At 50.9% G+C, this 14,441-nt stretch overlaps 6 protein-coding genes; 4 read left to right on the top strand and 2 right to left on the bottom strand.

Annotated features, from left to right (window-relative positions):
* Positions 1-96: 96 nt before the first annotated feature.
* On the top strand, positions 97-951 carry FFUJ_14570 (related to formin binding protein; the record flags this gene model as incomplete). The annotated part of the gene is made up of 1 exon (XM_023576519.1): positions 97-951. One exon carries the CDS (start codon positions 97-99, stop codon positions 949-951), a length of 855 nt encoding a protein of 284 aa, XP_023429703.1.
* A 505-nt stretch (positions 952-1,456) lies between these two features.
* FFUJ_14569 (dienelactone hydrolase family protein) lies at positions 1,457-2,319 on the top strand (the record flags this gene model as incomplete). XM_023576518.1 has 3 exons in its annotated part: positions 1,457-1,506; positions 1,567-1,951; positions 1,999-2,319. The coding sequence occupies 3 exons, from the start codon at positions 1,457-1,459 to the stop codon at positions 2,317-2,319; spliced, it is 756 nt and encodes a 251-aa protein (XP_023429702.1).
* Positions 2,320-2,957: 638 nt separating this feature from the next.
* Positions 2,958-5,901, top strand: FFUJ_14568 (uncharacterized protein; the record flags this gene model as incomplete). XM_023576516.1 has 2 exons in its annotated part: positions 2,958-5,177; positions 5,224-5,901. 2 exons carry the CDS (start codon positions 2,958-2,960, stop codon positions 5,899-5,901), a joined length of 2,898 nt encoding a protein of 965 aa, XP_023429701.1.
* Positions 5,902-6,323: 422 nt separating this feature from the next.
* On the bottom strand, positions 6,324-9,913 carry FFUJ_14567 (related to protein carrier KAP123; the record flags this gene model as incomplete). XM_023576515.1 has 3 exons in its annotated part: positions 6,324-7,263; positions 7,445-9,755; positions 9,868-9,913. 3 exons carry the CDS (start codon positions 9,911-9,913, stop codon positions 6,324-6,326), a joined length of 3,297 nt encoding a protein of 1,098 aa, XP_023429700.1.
* A 1,033-nt stretch (positions 9,914-10,946) lies between these two features.
* FFUJ_14566 (uncharacterized protein) lies at positions 10,947-11,480 on the bottom strand (the record flags this gene model as incomplete). Its single annotated transcript, XM_023576514.1, has 1 exon — positions 10,947-11,480. The coding sequence occupies one exon, from the start codon at positions 11,478-11,480 to the stop codon at positions 10,947-10,949; it is 534 nt and encodes a 177-aa protein (XP_023429699.1).
* An 847-nt stretch (positions 11,481-12,327) lies between these two features.
* Positions 12,328-13,824, top strand: FFUJ_14565 (uncharacterized protein; the record flags this gene model as incomplete). Its single annotated transcript, XM_023576513.1, has 1 exon — positions 12,328-13,824. The coding sequence occupies one exon, from the start codon at positions 12,328-12,330 to the stop codon at positions 13,822-13,824; it is 1,497 nt and encodes a 498-aa protein (XP_023429698.1).
* Between the last annotated feature and the right edge of the window lie 617 nt (positions 13,825-14,441).

The raw sequence follows: 14,441 nt of genomic DNA, 5'->3' as shown, positions 1-14,441 counted from the left end.
CGTGCATTAGCCTTGCAGCTCAGGATAAGCACCTTGATTCCAAGCCACCAATTCTAGAAACATTCAGGCAACCTTCTTTCAACATCACCACCCAAAATGTCAGAATATTGGAAATCTACGCCCAAATATTGGTGCAAGCACTGCGAGACCTATGTTCGCGACACAAAACTCGAGCGTCAAAACCATGAATCTACCGCCAAACATCAAGGCGCACTAAAGCGCTTCCTCCGCGATCTGCACCGTAACCACGAGCGAGAAGAGCGCGAAAAAGACCGCGCCAAGCGGGAAGTCGAACGCCTCGATGGAGTTGTCGGAGGCTCATCCACAGCGGCAGGTCCATCGTCAAGACCTGCACCGCGCGCGCAACCGAGCGCACCTACAGAAGCATCTTTGAAGAAGCAGAGAGAACAGCTTGCTGCCATGGGCGTCGCGATACCGAGTGACTTCCGACCTGAGATGGCCATGCCTGGCCAGTGGACGGTCACGAATACGAGAATTATCGAGGCGAAGACAGAAGAAGACGAAGAAGCAAAGGTAGAAGCTAGAGCCAATGGTGTACGGAAGCGCGAAGCGACGGAGGATGAGAAGGAAGAGGAGAACGCTGTGCGCGGACTGTTTAAGAAACCCAGACGATGGGGACGAGACTCAAAAGCTATGCCACAACAAGAAGATCAGGAACTCGATGCGCTATTGAGCGGATCGACGTTTACACCTAGGACTGTGAAGGAGGAAACAGAGGATTCGACGGATGTCAAGAAGGAGGACGATGCGACGCCGGATACAACTGTGAAGACGGAAGATGCGACAGAAGTCAAAACGGAGGATAACACAGACGTCAAGACAGAAGCACCTGCTGAGCCTCTGATAAAGCCAGAGCCAGAGGAGGCTGAGTCGGGAGTACAGACGGTGGTATTCAAGAAGAGAAAACCCAAGGGCATCCGACAAAAGTGACGAGATTATCGCTACTATACAACTACTTACATTGCTGGAGCACATAATGATACCAACTATACGAATAATGAATGCCAGTCACCACATCCCACCTCTACCGACATTCTCTAGTCAAACGATGTGCCGTGGACTAGTTATGTAATTCGGCATTTGGCCCAATGTCCATATCCGTATATCCCATCGGAGTTAAAACTCTAAGAGCGAAAAATGAAGCCCAATGGGGATAGCTTCAAAACCACCCAGCAAAAGACTCCTCTCGCAGACCCAGATATCCCACCTTTCACCAATTAGCACGGCGACGTTGCTTAGAAAGCAAGCATATCGGAATTGGTCCACGGAACTGCTATTGTTTGTGGGGTAACATCGGCATCTCGGCCTCGATTAATTGCGTCACACGGAAACGCCTGGGTCCGCTTCGAAGAGGATATAAACTCGGCCAAGTAACCCCCGAGAAATTTCCCCTCCATTCAACAATTCTGCAGAGAAGTAGACAATCACTATCACAATGGCCTCTAACCAACCTGCCAAGTGCTGCACTGAGGGCGTTCGCCATGAGTAAGTCAGCCCCGAAAATGGTTTCCGCGCAATTTTATATATCTAATGCTTCATTTACAGAGGCGAGCCCACCGGCAAGATGATCAAGCTCGATAGCGGTCTTGACGCCTACATCGCGACAGCTCCCGCGGACAAGGCGCACAAGGGAACCGGAATTGTCTACATTGCCGATATCTTCGGAATCTGGACCAATAGCAAGTTGATGGCTGACCAATTCGCTGCCAACGGCTATACCACCATCATTCCCGATCTTTTCAACGGCGATGTTATGCCTATGCCTATGCCTGAGGGTCTTGATATCATGAGCTGGATCACAAAGGGTGCCAAGGGTGATAACCCTCATACTCCCGCTCAGATCGACCCTATTATCGCCGAGTCTATCAAGACGCTCAAGGCGCAGGGTGCTACTAAGATTGGAGCTGTCGGATACTGTTTCGGTGCCAAGGTATGTCTTTCGGCCTCAGCTCAAAAGCGCATCGCTAACAGTCTCAGTACGTTATTCGCAACTACAAGGCGGGCATCGATGTCGGTTATGTCGCTCACCCCTCGTTCGTCGAGGAGGAAGAGCTCAAGGCCATCACCGGGCCCCTCTCCATTGCCGCTGCTCAAACCGACCACATCTTCCCCACCGAAAAGCGTCACCAATCGGAAGAGATTCTGATTGGGACTGGCAAGCCTTTCCAGATCAATTTGTTCTCTCACGTCGAGCATGGTTTTGCTGTGCGCGCTGATTTGAGTGACAAGAGAAAGAAGTTTGCCAAGGAGCAGGCTTTCTTCCAGGCTGTGCAGTGGTTTGACGAGTACCTCCTTTAGAGTCAGGTAGATGAGTTAATGATATATAAAGATACTTAATAGAGGTTCAAGAATGCAAATGGTGTATGTCATGCGCAGTGAAACCTTGTCTTGGACTGAAGCGAAACCTTACGACGGCAGAGGACCTAGAACCTGCACACTCTAAATAAGAGGAAGCCTTGAGTAGTACATAAAAATCCAGATATGTCGCGAGGCATGCATTTTTAGAAATATCAGTCCTACTACAGTTACTATTTGTTATACCCGTCTTGGCTTCCACCAAGTCAGATTCGCGATGCTCTTCCCGCCACGGTATCCAGATCCACGGATCCATTCTCGTCTCAAGCCACTGACACAACCCCTGCATAGAGCTCCACTGCCCCAAAGTTTCAGTGCCTTCAGAGCACGCTCTCCCGCTCAGGGGAACCTTCGGTGCCGACTCCACTGTGGCGCACCCACTGTGAAGTGAACCGGTTCACTCCAGTCCAGTTCAGCTGCGTCTTAAGACGTCTCATGGTGATTCAATGCTGACAATCCCATTTTCCGCTGCAACGTCTCTTCTTTCACCACACGCGACAACCTCCAACTGATTGACCTTCGTTACGAAAATCTCATTATTCACGAGGGAAAAACATGCTTCGAGAGTCTCAGCCTTGGTGATGGCCGCCTCCGTCGATTCCATCAATTCTCATCACCTCCCACCGCTTCTATCTCCATCCTCGACTCCTCCTCCATCATGCGCCGACACGACAAACGACAAACTCCCCACGATTCCCTCGGACGAAGACCACTCTTCTGAAGAAGGCTCCCACAGAAGTAGCAGCGTGCGTCGTGTCGAGTCCAACTCTTCTATTTCCGAACCAGCGGTCGAGGATGACGAGGTTCAAGAACAAGAGCCCGCGGAGGAGACTCTAGACAAAGAGAAGGACCAGGATGACAGTACTGCTGTACCCTCTGGCAGGGCCAGTCGCAGCAGTACGATAAGCAATACCACGAACCCTAACGTTCGACGTCTCTCCGCGACCGAGATGCAGCGCCTCACAAACTCTCCTGAGTCGTTACCTGTGGCCCCCGCGCCAGAACGGAGGTCAATTGACCAAGAATCTGCATCACATCTTCTCGATCAGCGCGAGGCTATACGACAGCCTACGGTGCGCCTCGATGATGCGCCTCCCCCGATGCAGCAAAGTGGTGTCGCCGTAGAAGCTCGTCCTGGCTTGACTTCTGCTCTGCGGACTGCGAGAGATATTCAGATGGATATCCACCGACGCCCCTCGCCTGGAGCGAGAACTCTATCTACGCCCCCTACGAACCGCGTCTTGGCTGGCGATTCGAGTGGAACATCTTCACCGAGACGATACTCTTCCTTCAACTCAACTGGACGACCTACGTCTTTGCATATCAACCTCGATGGTGCAGGCGGAACATCTCCTGTTCTCAGCGCCCGGTCGACACCTGCAACAGCCATACCTCTCCAAACAGACTCGGATGGCCTACGACCACCATCACCGATTCCACCGATTATTCCTCTTCCGCCTATGTCTTTACCTACACATCTGCAGCTGGAACTGGCAGCTCAAAGACCTAGTCCGTTATACATCCACCAGTCCCACGCTTACGATATTCCCTACGAATCTAATGCTGTCAAATTCGAGCGTCTCAAAAATGTTATCCTCTTACCGCCCCATCTCGAAATGACGCTTAACTTCGGAGCTCTAGCATGTCTCGATGCTTGGCTTTGGAACTTCACCATCCTTCCCATGCGCTTTGTCCAAGCTGTCAGCATGTTGGTTCGTTGGTGGGGCTATGTCATCCTCAAAGAAGTTCGATGGCTCCTCGGCTTCGTGTGGTATGGTCTTGGGCGGCTTTGGCGGAGAGGTAGGACCTCGCGAGCCGATGAGACCCCTGATGAAGGAAGATCACGCAGTGAGAGTCGTCCTCGAGGTCGTTCGAACGATGAAAACGGGAGTCATGATTTCAAGGCAAACGGGAATGGAAACGGACACTTCAAGCCTTTGCAGTCTCGATCTCAACCCAAGTCCGGGGCATTTCGTCATAAGAGGACGAAATCCATGCCTTCAAATCTCTCAGCCTTTCACAAAGCTGATCTTCTCCAAGGCGCTGTCATAATATGCAGCTCCATGGCTTTGATGACTCTAGACGCAAGCCGCATGTATCACTTCATTCGAGCCCAATCCGCCATCAAACTCTACGTCATATACAACATTCTTGAAGTCGGCGATCGCCTTCTTTCAGCTCTGGGGCAGGATATCTTGGAGTGCCTCTTCAGCACGGAAACGCTCTCACGTAATGCGTCTGGTCGTTCCAAAGTCCTTCTCCCGCTGGGCATGTTTATGCTTGCTCTTGTATACTGCTGTCTTCACTCGATTGCACTGTACTACCAGGTCATCACCCTCAATGTTGCTGTCAATTCATACTCTAACGCCCTGTTGACCCTTCTTCTCTCCAACCAATTCGTTGAGATCAAATCAACTGTCTTCAAGCGTTTCGAGAAGGACAACCTCTTCCAGCTCACCTGCGCCGACATCGTCGAGCGGTTCCAGCTTTGGATCATGCTCTTCATCATCGGGATGCGTAACGTTGTCGAGGTTGGCGGCCTCAGTGTCCCAGGTGCCGGCTCAGAGTCATACGATGAAACTTCTGTACCACATCACAGCCCATCTATCCTACCACACAGTTTTACTGTACTACCCTCGTGGCTCATGTCAGGCGAAGTTCTGTCCCCTTTCTTCATTGTCATTGGTAGTGAGATGCTTGTCGATACCATTAAACACGCCTATGTGACGAAGTTTAACAACATCAAACCAGCTTTCTACAGCCGTATTCTTGATATCCTGTGTAAAGATTACTACACCAACGTAAGTCATTCCTCATCCCTTGTCATGTTACAACTAACGCCCCTAGGCTTTCATGACTCCCTCTCTGACCAAGCGCCTTGGTCTCGCTGTCATACCCCTATCCTGTCTCTTTATTCGCGCCTCTGTTCAAACCTACCACATGCTTCTATCGACCCATCTCCCCATGCCTATGCCTATGCCCATCCCCCAATCGACCCAGACATCTCTCTCCGAGGAATCAGCCACACCCTCATCACCCGCCATGATAGCTGCTCTTAACCGCTTCGATTCTCTCATCCGCGACTCCCTCGGCCGCGCAACATACGGCTATCCATACGGCTCACCCCTCAATTCTCGGCCCTGGTACTCCTGGACATCCGACGACTTTATCGCCGCCATTACCATGGTCGTCGTCTTCTTCATCGCTTTCCTCGTCTTGCTCATTCTCAAACTACTTCTGGGCATGATCCTTCTCAAATACTCCCGCAACAGATACGCAAAGATGAAGCGTGCAGAACACCAGGGCCGTGCTCCTGAATCTTTTGATACACCTGGTGGGCGAAGAGTCGGTGGTTTTGGTCAGGTTGAGGTTGGGGAGGAGAGACAGCGTTGGATTCATGCTGATAGGAACGAGGGGTTGAAGGGAGGTAAAGGACCGGGTAAGAGGGTGGAGAAGACGGAGAAGAAGAAGAATGATTTTGAGAAGGTGATGAGGTATGAGATGGTTGCCAAAAGGATTTGGTGATTGCATTCTTCTGTAGCATTTTACGGCGTTTACTTTCGAATTACATTACATGATCAAGTTTGAAGACAACAATTCTTTTTCACCCTATCAAGACATACACATATGCACCTGTAAAACAGCATCAAGGAAACAAATGTCCATATGGAAAGGTATCTTTCTAATCTCAGGTATCAAAAGTCCTCTATCCTCGAAGCCATGAAAGCTTCATCGTAAAATCCCAGCGCTTGCCATCCCTAATTTTCCTTTTCCCATTCCATACCCTTTTATACCCATGCATCTCCTTTGCATGATGCTACTACGTTATACTCTATCAACGCATCGTAGTCGAGTGCGTGCTTCTTCTTCATCAAATCATATCGCAGTTCGTCACTTTTATATAATCCACCAAACCGAAAATTCGTCAAGTCGTGATGTGTGTCCGTTTACTGAATACCAGCAAGCTTGAGCAGGCCAGGGTTGTTGGCCAGGAGGTCAGGCTTAGCCTTGTACAGGTTCTGGACGGTGTGCTGGAGAATCTCCCGAGTCTCAGACTCAAGCTGCTCCTCAGGGGGGCTGAGGACCTTCTCAAACACGTTGATAAGTTGGGGAGTAAGCTGCTCAACAGTGGGGTTGGACTGTTGGTACAGCTTGAAGATGTTGTCGTAGATAGGAGCATTCTCCTCGTAGTCCTCCTGGAGGGGAAGGACATTGACAACAGCGGGAAGAGCCTGAGCAACAAATTCGTTGTTGGGGTTCTTGGTCATCAGACGAGAAACTGCACCAGCAACATTGTCGGTCATGCGCATCTCGTTAACAGTCAGGAGAGGCTCAAGCTTCTCCCAAAGAAGAGGGTACATGGGGAAAGTCTTGCCAGTGTCGGCAGAGTTGAGGACAACAAGACCAATGGCGTAGGCAGCGTTAGACTTGGCCAGAGGGTCAGGGTCTGTGAGGCGGCGGACCAGAGCTTGGCCAAGAGACTCAGTGAAGGGAGTGATGGCCTCACCAGTGTACTTGGTAATCTCAGCGATGGTGCCAACAGCGGTGGATCGGTGAAGGTCCTCGCTGGAGCTGGCAAGTCGGAGGATAGGCTTCTCGAAGATCTTCCAGAGCTCACCGAAATTGTTGCCGAGAGCAGCAGCAAGGCCGACCACGACGTCAAGGGCAGTGTCGATGACGAGCCAGTCGTACTCGGACGAACCGGCATCGACGTCTTGTTCCTCCTCCTCGTCACCAAGATCTTGCTGGCAAGGGTGAGATCGGGTAATGATAAGACCAACGACCGAGACCATCTCCTGGAGGAGACCATCCTTGGAAGCAAGAAGAGCAGGACCGCAAGCCTTGAGGGTGGCAGCGACGTTGCGGTTGATGTCGGTAACGACGGAACTATTGAACTGTTAGTAATGATTCAAGACTAGAATGCAAGAAACAAGAAGTAACAGTGCCATGAATCAGAAGTAGATTAGACGTTTTCTCAGCAACCGCATTTTGCGTCTGAGTGAGCTGGGTATAACGCAAGGTATTCATCATATTGGCAGGAACAGAAAAGACAAGGGAGTAAACTAACCGTTCGCTGTCGTCAGACCAGATGGTCATAGTGGCCTTCTCAAGAGCCTGGCCCATGCTGATGAGCGAGGTAGGGGGAGTGTGCTTAGGAGGAAGACCAGCCTCCCACTTGACACCAGCGCCCTCCTCCCAGACCTGGAAGACACGGGCGTAGGTGCGCCAGAGGGTGGAGATGGCGGTCTTTCGGCATCCCTCGTATGTGTGCTCGGTAAAGGGAGAAACCTTCTCGATAGTCTGCTCGACGTAGGTCTCGAGGTTGGAGCTGTTGCAAGAGTTGGAGATGACATCGCCAAGGACGTCAAGAGCAATTTCTTGCTCAAGAGCGACAGCAGTCACAGCACCAAGATCCTCGAGGTCCTCAATATCATCCCAGTCCTCGTCACCGCCAGTGGCGATGGTGATATCGTCCTGAGTCTCGGGAGCCTTGACCTTGACACGCTTGCCACCAACGACGATAGCACCGTCACCAAGTTGGCTAGCGTCAACGCCGGGAAGCTCGATCTCCTCCTCCTCGAGCTCGAGAGAAGAGAAGAGACCCTTGAAAACACCGGGAAGGAAGTGGTCGAACTGCTCGTGGTAGACCTTGGACAAGTTGGACCACAGGATGAAACTGGTCTCCTTGAGGCGGGGGTTGTCAAGGCTGAGAGCCTCCTCGCTAGCCGACATGAGATCCATGACATAGGGTTGGAAAGACTCAGAACCGACGGCCATGGCGATGCGGCCCAAGCTGTCACAGGTGGAACTTCGGAGGTCGAGAGACTCCTCACCCTCCTTGATAGAGACGAACTTGCCAAGAGAAGACATCACATCCTTGAAATAAGGCTCGAAACCCTTCTCCATGGAAGAAGCGATAGCACCGATAGCAGAAGCAGCCGCAGCCTTGACACCAAAGTCCTCGTGGTCGAGAAGACGGACCATGGGACCAATTAGGTTGGGACCATACTGGGCCATGATCTTGGTGTCAATGCCGTCACCAAAGGTATCAAGGGCACCGCAAGCGCAGCGAATGATGCTAACATTCTTCTTGTCGGAGGGACCCTGAGAGGCAGCCTCGAGATTCTTGAGGACGGAAGCGATGATCTGCTCGTGGTGAGAAGACATCTCGTCGGCCATCTCCTCAGCGAGGTGGATCAGACCAACAAGAGAGGCATGTCGGACCTGAGTCTCAGAATCCTCGAGGAGAGAGATGATGGTAGGGAGAAGAGGCTGGAGTTGAGTGGAGATGAAGTCGGGAGCACCCTCAGCAGCGTTACCGAGAGCGAGCATAGCCGCCATACGGAACTTGGGATCGTTGTTGGTAGCGAAGTGGGGGAATTGCTCGAGGAGAGGAACAATAGCCTGTCGAGGAGGGAGCTCGTTGGACAAGGTATCGATGAGGCTAATAGCGGTACGGGCAGGAGAAATGTCCTCCTCGTCGTCATCGGCGTCGAGCTCGGTAACAATGTGCATGGCCTTGACCATGAGCTCAGCGGCCATGTCCTTCATGCCTTGAATCTTCATGCGTCGGTAGCGGACACACTGGATGAGGAAAGCAAGAGCCTGAGATCGGGCGTCCTCCTCGGCGTTGACGTTACCACCAAGCTCAATCATGAAGGCAAGGAGGTCACGGAGGTGGAGGGCAAGGAGGGAAGAGTCGTAAGCAATGAAAGAGTGGAAGACCTCGAAAACGATCTTATAGCTCTCCTCATCCTCAGCCTCGACGCTAGCCTTGAGGATGTTGACCAGGCTAGGAACAAAGTTCTGTATGGCCTTAAGAGACTCGGGGTCCTCCTCGGGCTCGACGATCATGAGGATAGCACCAATGGCACGGACGATGTTGATGCGAACCTCCTTGCTCTGGGGGTCCTCAATGCGAGCCTGGAAGAGCTTGAGAAGCTCATGTGTGTGGTCGGCGAAGTGAGTAGGGTCCTCCTCGAGGATAGCGTAGAGGAGAAATGAACCGACCTCACGGGCAACAACATTATCGTTGTTGGTGAGAGGAAGGAGGTGCTGGAGGAACTCCTCGCCCTCACCGTTCTCCATATCAGCGCTGACAATGCCGGCGATCAGACGGGCGAGGGAGTGGCGGACACCAGCAGAGGACTCCTTGAGGACACCCTCAAGAAGGTGGTTTCGGGCGAGCTGTCGCTGGTCCTGGGCGGTCTTCTCCCAGAACTTGGGGATCAGACGGAGAGCCTGGACCGAGGCGAGCTGTCGAACACCGGCGTCTCCATGTGTGAGGGAAATCTCGACGAGGGCGAGCAGCGACTCGGGTTGTGTGTAGAAGTTCTTCTGGAGCTCGGCGGTAACGGCCTTGACCTGCTCTGTGTTGGCTGGAGAGAAAAGATATTAGTTTTGATGCTTATGTAGCGAGACAACAAGTAGCAGCAAGAGAAAGCAGAGCTTGCCAGCTGTTTATCGTTGACGTAAGATGATTGAACTTACGGACTTGGCTCCCTTCAAGGAGCTGAGCAAGCTTCCCCTTATCCATGATGATTTCTTTGTCGAAGCTTGAACGACAGAGAAAAGAAGAGAAAGAGAAAGGAAGGGAAAAAGGAAAAGAACCCGAAGGTTTATAGTAGTGAAGAGAAGGAAAGAAAAGAGTCGCGAGAGACCCGCGCCGAAAATTTTAAATTATTTGGGGTCCCCTCGAGTCGAATCGAAATTAGCATGGAAGAGAAAAAAAATTCCCAGGCCCCGCTCTTGCAGATGCACGCGCTGGTTGGCAGCGGTGGTCCTCCACTAGCCCAGCGCATGCAAGCCCAGGGTCTGGTGTTGCCCCTCGTTTCTTCCACTTTTAGCGCGGGGCTTTTTGTGGTGATGATTCCCTGACGGGTTAAGAAGACGCCAAATGAAGTTGTATGTAGTTAATGCTTGTGCTTGACCGCCTTTGGTGGGTGGCAGTGATGTGTTGTTGTCTTTTGTTTCGTCGGCCTTGTCCAGACTCGTCTCTGGTGGCATGGCATGGCATGGCACGGCATGGCTATTGTTGAAGCCTGATTACTCCAGGCATCGCTGAAGATGTCGGATAAATGCAACCTTGACAGCCAAGACAAGCCCTCGAGTTTGCTGGCACCGGCCGAGATGCTGCACTAGCTCAGTTGCATGACGGCCAATGGTTGTTGGCTGATAGGCCCATGATGACGTTGGTTGGCTGCTTGACACGCGTTATGCTGATTGATACGCTCCCAGAAGTCTGGGTTTCGGATGCTTATCACCTGGCGATCAGATACAGCTTCATCCAAGAATTGGCTGACAGTCTGTCAGGCATGAAATATTACTGCCATAACGCTGCTATGAACTGCCACCAAGCAATGTCCAGTACGCGTCAGAGAAGATGCCAAGCCAGGCTATAGTCTGTACGCCACAACTCCATTCAGACAGCTTCATAGCTCATAGCTCACTCCGACTCAACTTGACGCAGCTAACTGTTGGACATGTCGCATCATTTGCCGTACCTGACGGCTAAAACAGTTACCCGGCGAAGCTTTGTACCCCCATCCACAACGCATGGTACGACGCGCTCAATCAACACTCTTCTTACCAGGCACACAAATGCGATCATTGATCTTGAGGGCCTCACAATTGAGGTCTGGATTCTTGTTCTTCAAGTCATCAACGCTCACTCCATTCTTGTTCGCAATCTCCCAGCATGTATCGCCCTTGTGAATCGCATACGCAACCGTGCCCTCAGGGCAGTCCGCTATGGGAATACGCTCATCTGGCGAAGAGCCCTTGTAGCCGAGGAACCAGAAGAGCAGGACGAGCGATAGGATGACGAGCATGAGAAAGTTGAGAAAGGGTTTCATCTCGGTGAACCACGACATCTTGGGCCGTTGCTGCTGGCTTGTCATGAGGAAGGTCTCGGTCTCTTGACCTTCAGGACGAGCTTCGCCGACCTTTGTGAGCTGGCCGTATTGATTGCCTGGCGCGCTCTCCCAGTAGCTGCCGTCGGCGTCGCGGAACGTGTAGACCTGAGTGTCAGCATCGTAGCCAACTCTCTGCATCCCCTCGGGAAGACGCTCCTCGTCGGTGTCGTAGCGAGAGAATCGAGACATTGTATTTGATGAGTATTGAATGGGATGGTACTTTGATGTGATTGATAAATAGAAGAAGAGGGAGAAAGATGGAACAGCTCAGGCTGCCTCCTTTGAAACATGGATATCACGTTCCCTCGCTTGTTCAGGGGACCGCGCCATGCCTTAGGTAAGCATCTTACAGGCATAAGTTACCTAGGTACCTATCTGAAGCCACCATCACCCAAGTCACGGAAAGCGGTAGTAGACGGAAGGCTACATGAATTGCGACAAGTATTGTCGGTGTTGACTCAACATGATGACTGCAGGTTTGAATGGCTGGCTCCTACGATGCTAGTGACATGTTCACGTCAGGTCATATGATGGGGTTCGACGCATCCTGAAAGATGCCCACTGGGTGTCATGCCTTTCATAATAGATGGTATAAGTATTATCGCACTATAATCTCATACTATGATAGAGAGAGAACACTTCGCACAGACTCCTGTATCATGACACTTTAACTTTAGTACGTTACAGTGGTCTATCGTCATGTCTCCTTCCAATAAGAACCTGCCGCCTCCCTTGCCAGCTTACAGGCCTTCGCAATATCAAAAGCTGCACGGATCCATGAGGTAGGCACATACCTAATATCTGAGACTGGAGGCGTACCTGCCATGAAACTGACGATATCGCAATGACTGGCTGCCCCAAAGCAGTCACGGTGCCTCTTCTTCCATATGCAACCCAACAACCCAACAACTCATCATCAACACTCACAACACATCGCCCGTCATCTTGAACTATCCCAAGTCATAAGCCACATCACACAGCTTCTTCAGACGTTTCTCAATCATCAATCACGTTATTCTCATCAAGAATTGTCATCATGAGCAACCCGCCTCAAGTCCACGATCTGATGATCGTTTTCGACGCTGTAGCAGGCGGGGCTGCCGGTGTCACGGCGTTGAAACAGGCCATTACCGATATCATCAACTTCGTGTCTCTCTCTGACTGCTTTGAGCGCATTGGAGTCCTAGCCTATCGAAATTATCCTTGTGCTGCTGAATTAATTACAGAGTGGTCAGGATGGTGCAAACCTTGTCTTAAATCCGGCTTTCTAAGTGCAGACCAGATACTCAAATTCGTTGAACATTTACAGATGCCGACTGTTGGCTCTGCGTCCAAACCAAATTGCGCTTCCAAAGCGGCCCTTGCCAAGGCGTATCTGGAGATGGGAATTAACGGCACTATCATCCTTCTTTATGCCCATGATCCTCCCATGCTGGGGCTGGAGCATATCAGTGGAGCTTATTACAAAGTAGAGCAGGAGTTCCTCCCCAAAAAATATGGTGAACTAGGCAACTGTTTCAAGGATTGGATTAATGGTGCCCATCTTCTCGCGGGCATTGCATCGGTTCCGTCGGGTACTACCAAGAAAGCTGTGGTACTTTCTTTCGCCCTTGGATCCGCTGACAACCTCAATGACGACACCAGCTATTGGAGCCCATATCTCTATCTGTCCGCCGTGACAAATGGCAATTTCTTTCGTACGATATACAGCGGTAGAATCATCTTTCGACTCACTATAGGCCTGCTTCTCTTTTGGATGGGGGCTGATGGGAATATCGACATACCAGAGTCCATCAGAATGAACTACAAAGATGACCCAACCAACGTCGGTGAAGTTTCCGAAGCCAACTTGGCGGGGCTCTGCGGCTCAAACTATAGCAACGTCACCTCTGAACAGCTGACTATGCTACGCAACGACTTCCACCTTCTATATAGCAGTGTCAGTACCCATAACGAGCAAGTTAGCAAACTCACAAGCAGAAACGTGGCCAGAAAGTACATTGATGGCACTGCAACCTACAAAAACTTCATCGCAAAACATCTCAATCGAATTATCAAGACCAATATATCGGGCATCGCTTTCCATCCCTTATACGGGCAGCTTTTTCGCACTGTCTGTGAAGACCAAACTGGCGACAAATTAAAGACAACCCTCTTGCAAAAGTTCAGAGCCCAGGTCAACCTGATTCCCGATGACAAAGACAAGAAGCAAACACAGAATTGGTTGGAAGAGTCGTATACCCTTTTCCATGAGATCAATGAGGAGATCTTAGCTCTTCCTGCACATCTTCAATTCCCACTTGTATATATTCCTCCTGATCAGAGTGATTCTGGCCTTACTCGTACACAGCTACTCAGCATGTGGGAGTCGTGCGACATGGATACTTTGAAACCTTTAGGTGATATTCTAACCCGGGTGCATCGTGTCGAAGAGAAGAAGGATATGCCTGACAATATGTCACAGTGGTGGCCTTGCCTGGCTCCTCGGATCCCCCTTGCACTAATGGACAATAAGTACCCGAGCAAGTTCTAGAACTACTTGCTCCATGCTGTCATTCCTGGAACCCAACTTGAAAATGGGCCAGCTTCTCTCCTTGCTGCATATGTCATAGTCCTCAGAATACAACCATTACTGAGTACGGCTATCCAACAGCTCATAGTATTCCGCGACAGCTGGAGGACTTGGAATCTCGAAACTTGGAGCTTTGGGTGTTTGTCTCTCTTACTCGACGCAGACAAGGTTTTAGGGGAAGGAAATCAGATCATTTTCAGAGATGAAGACCGTGAGTACTTCCAGACGCTGATGTTGCGCCCGCACTCATGATCGAAGTCTATCGCCATACGGGCTTCGATGCGCCGGTTCCTGAAGAAGTTTGCATTCAACAAGATCTTTGGGATGCCCACGGTTTCGACGAACATGGATGTCAAGAAACCGTTGCCAAAAGAGGGTGAAGAATGGTTAAGAATATGGATCAGTGCAAAGGCTATCAATAATGGGAGGTATGATGCTGAGGTTATTGTTTTGATAGGGACGATAATGTCGTGGCCTGGAGTAATCATGTTGCACCGAATCGGATGGGGAGAGTAACCGAGGCGTAAGGAGAAGCTGTAGGGTGGCTCCAATTCCACATGATACATATTTATTGACAG

This window comes from Fusarium fujikuroi, chromosome FFUJ_chr04 (assembly GCF_900079805.1).
Source record: "Fusarium fujikuroi IMI 58289 draft genome, chromosome FFUJ_chr04".
Classification (NCBI taxonomy): Eukaryota; Fungi; Ascomycota; class Sordariomycetes; order Hypocreales; family Nectriaceae; genus Fusarium; species Fusarium fujikuroi.
This window is presented reverse-complemented; position numbering and strand designations above follow the sequence as displayed.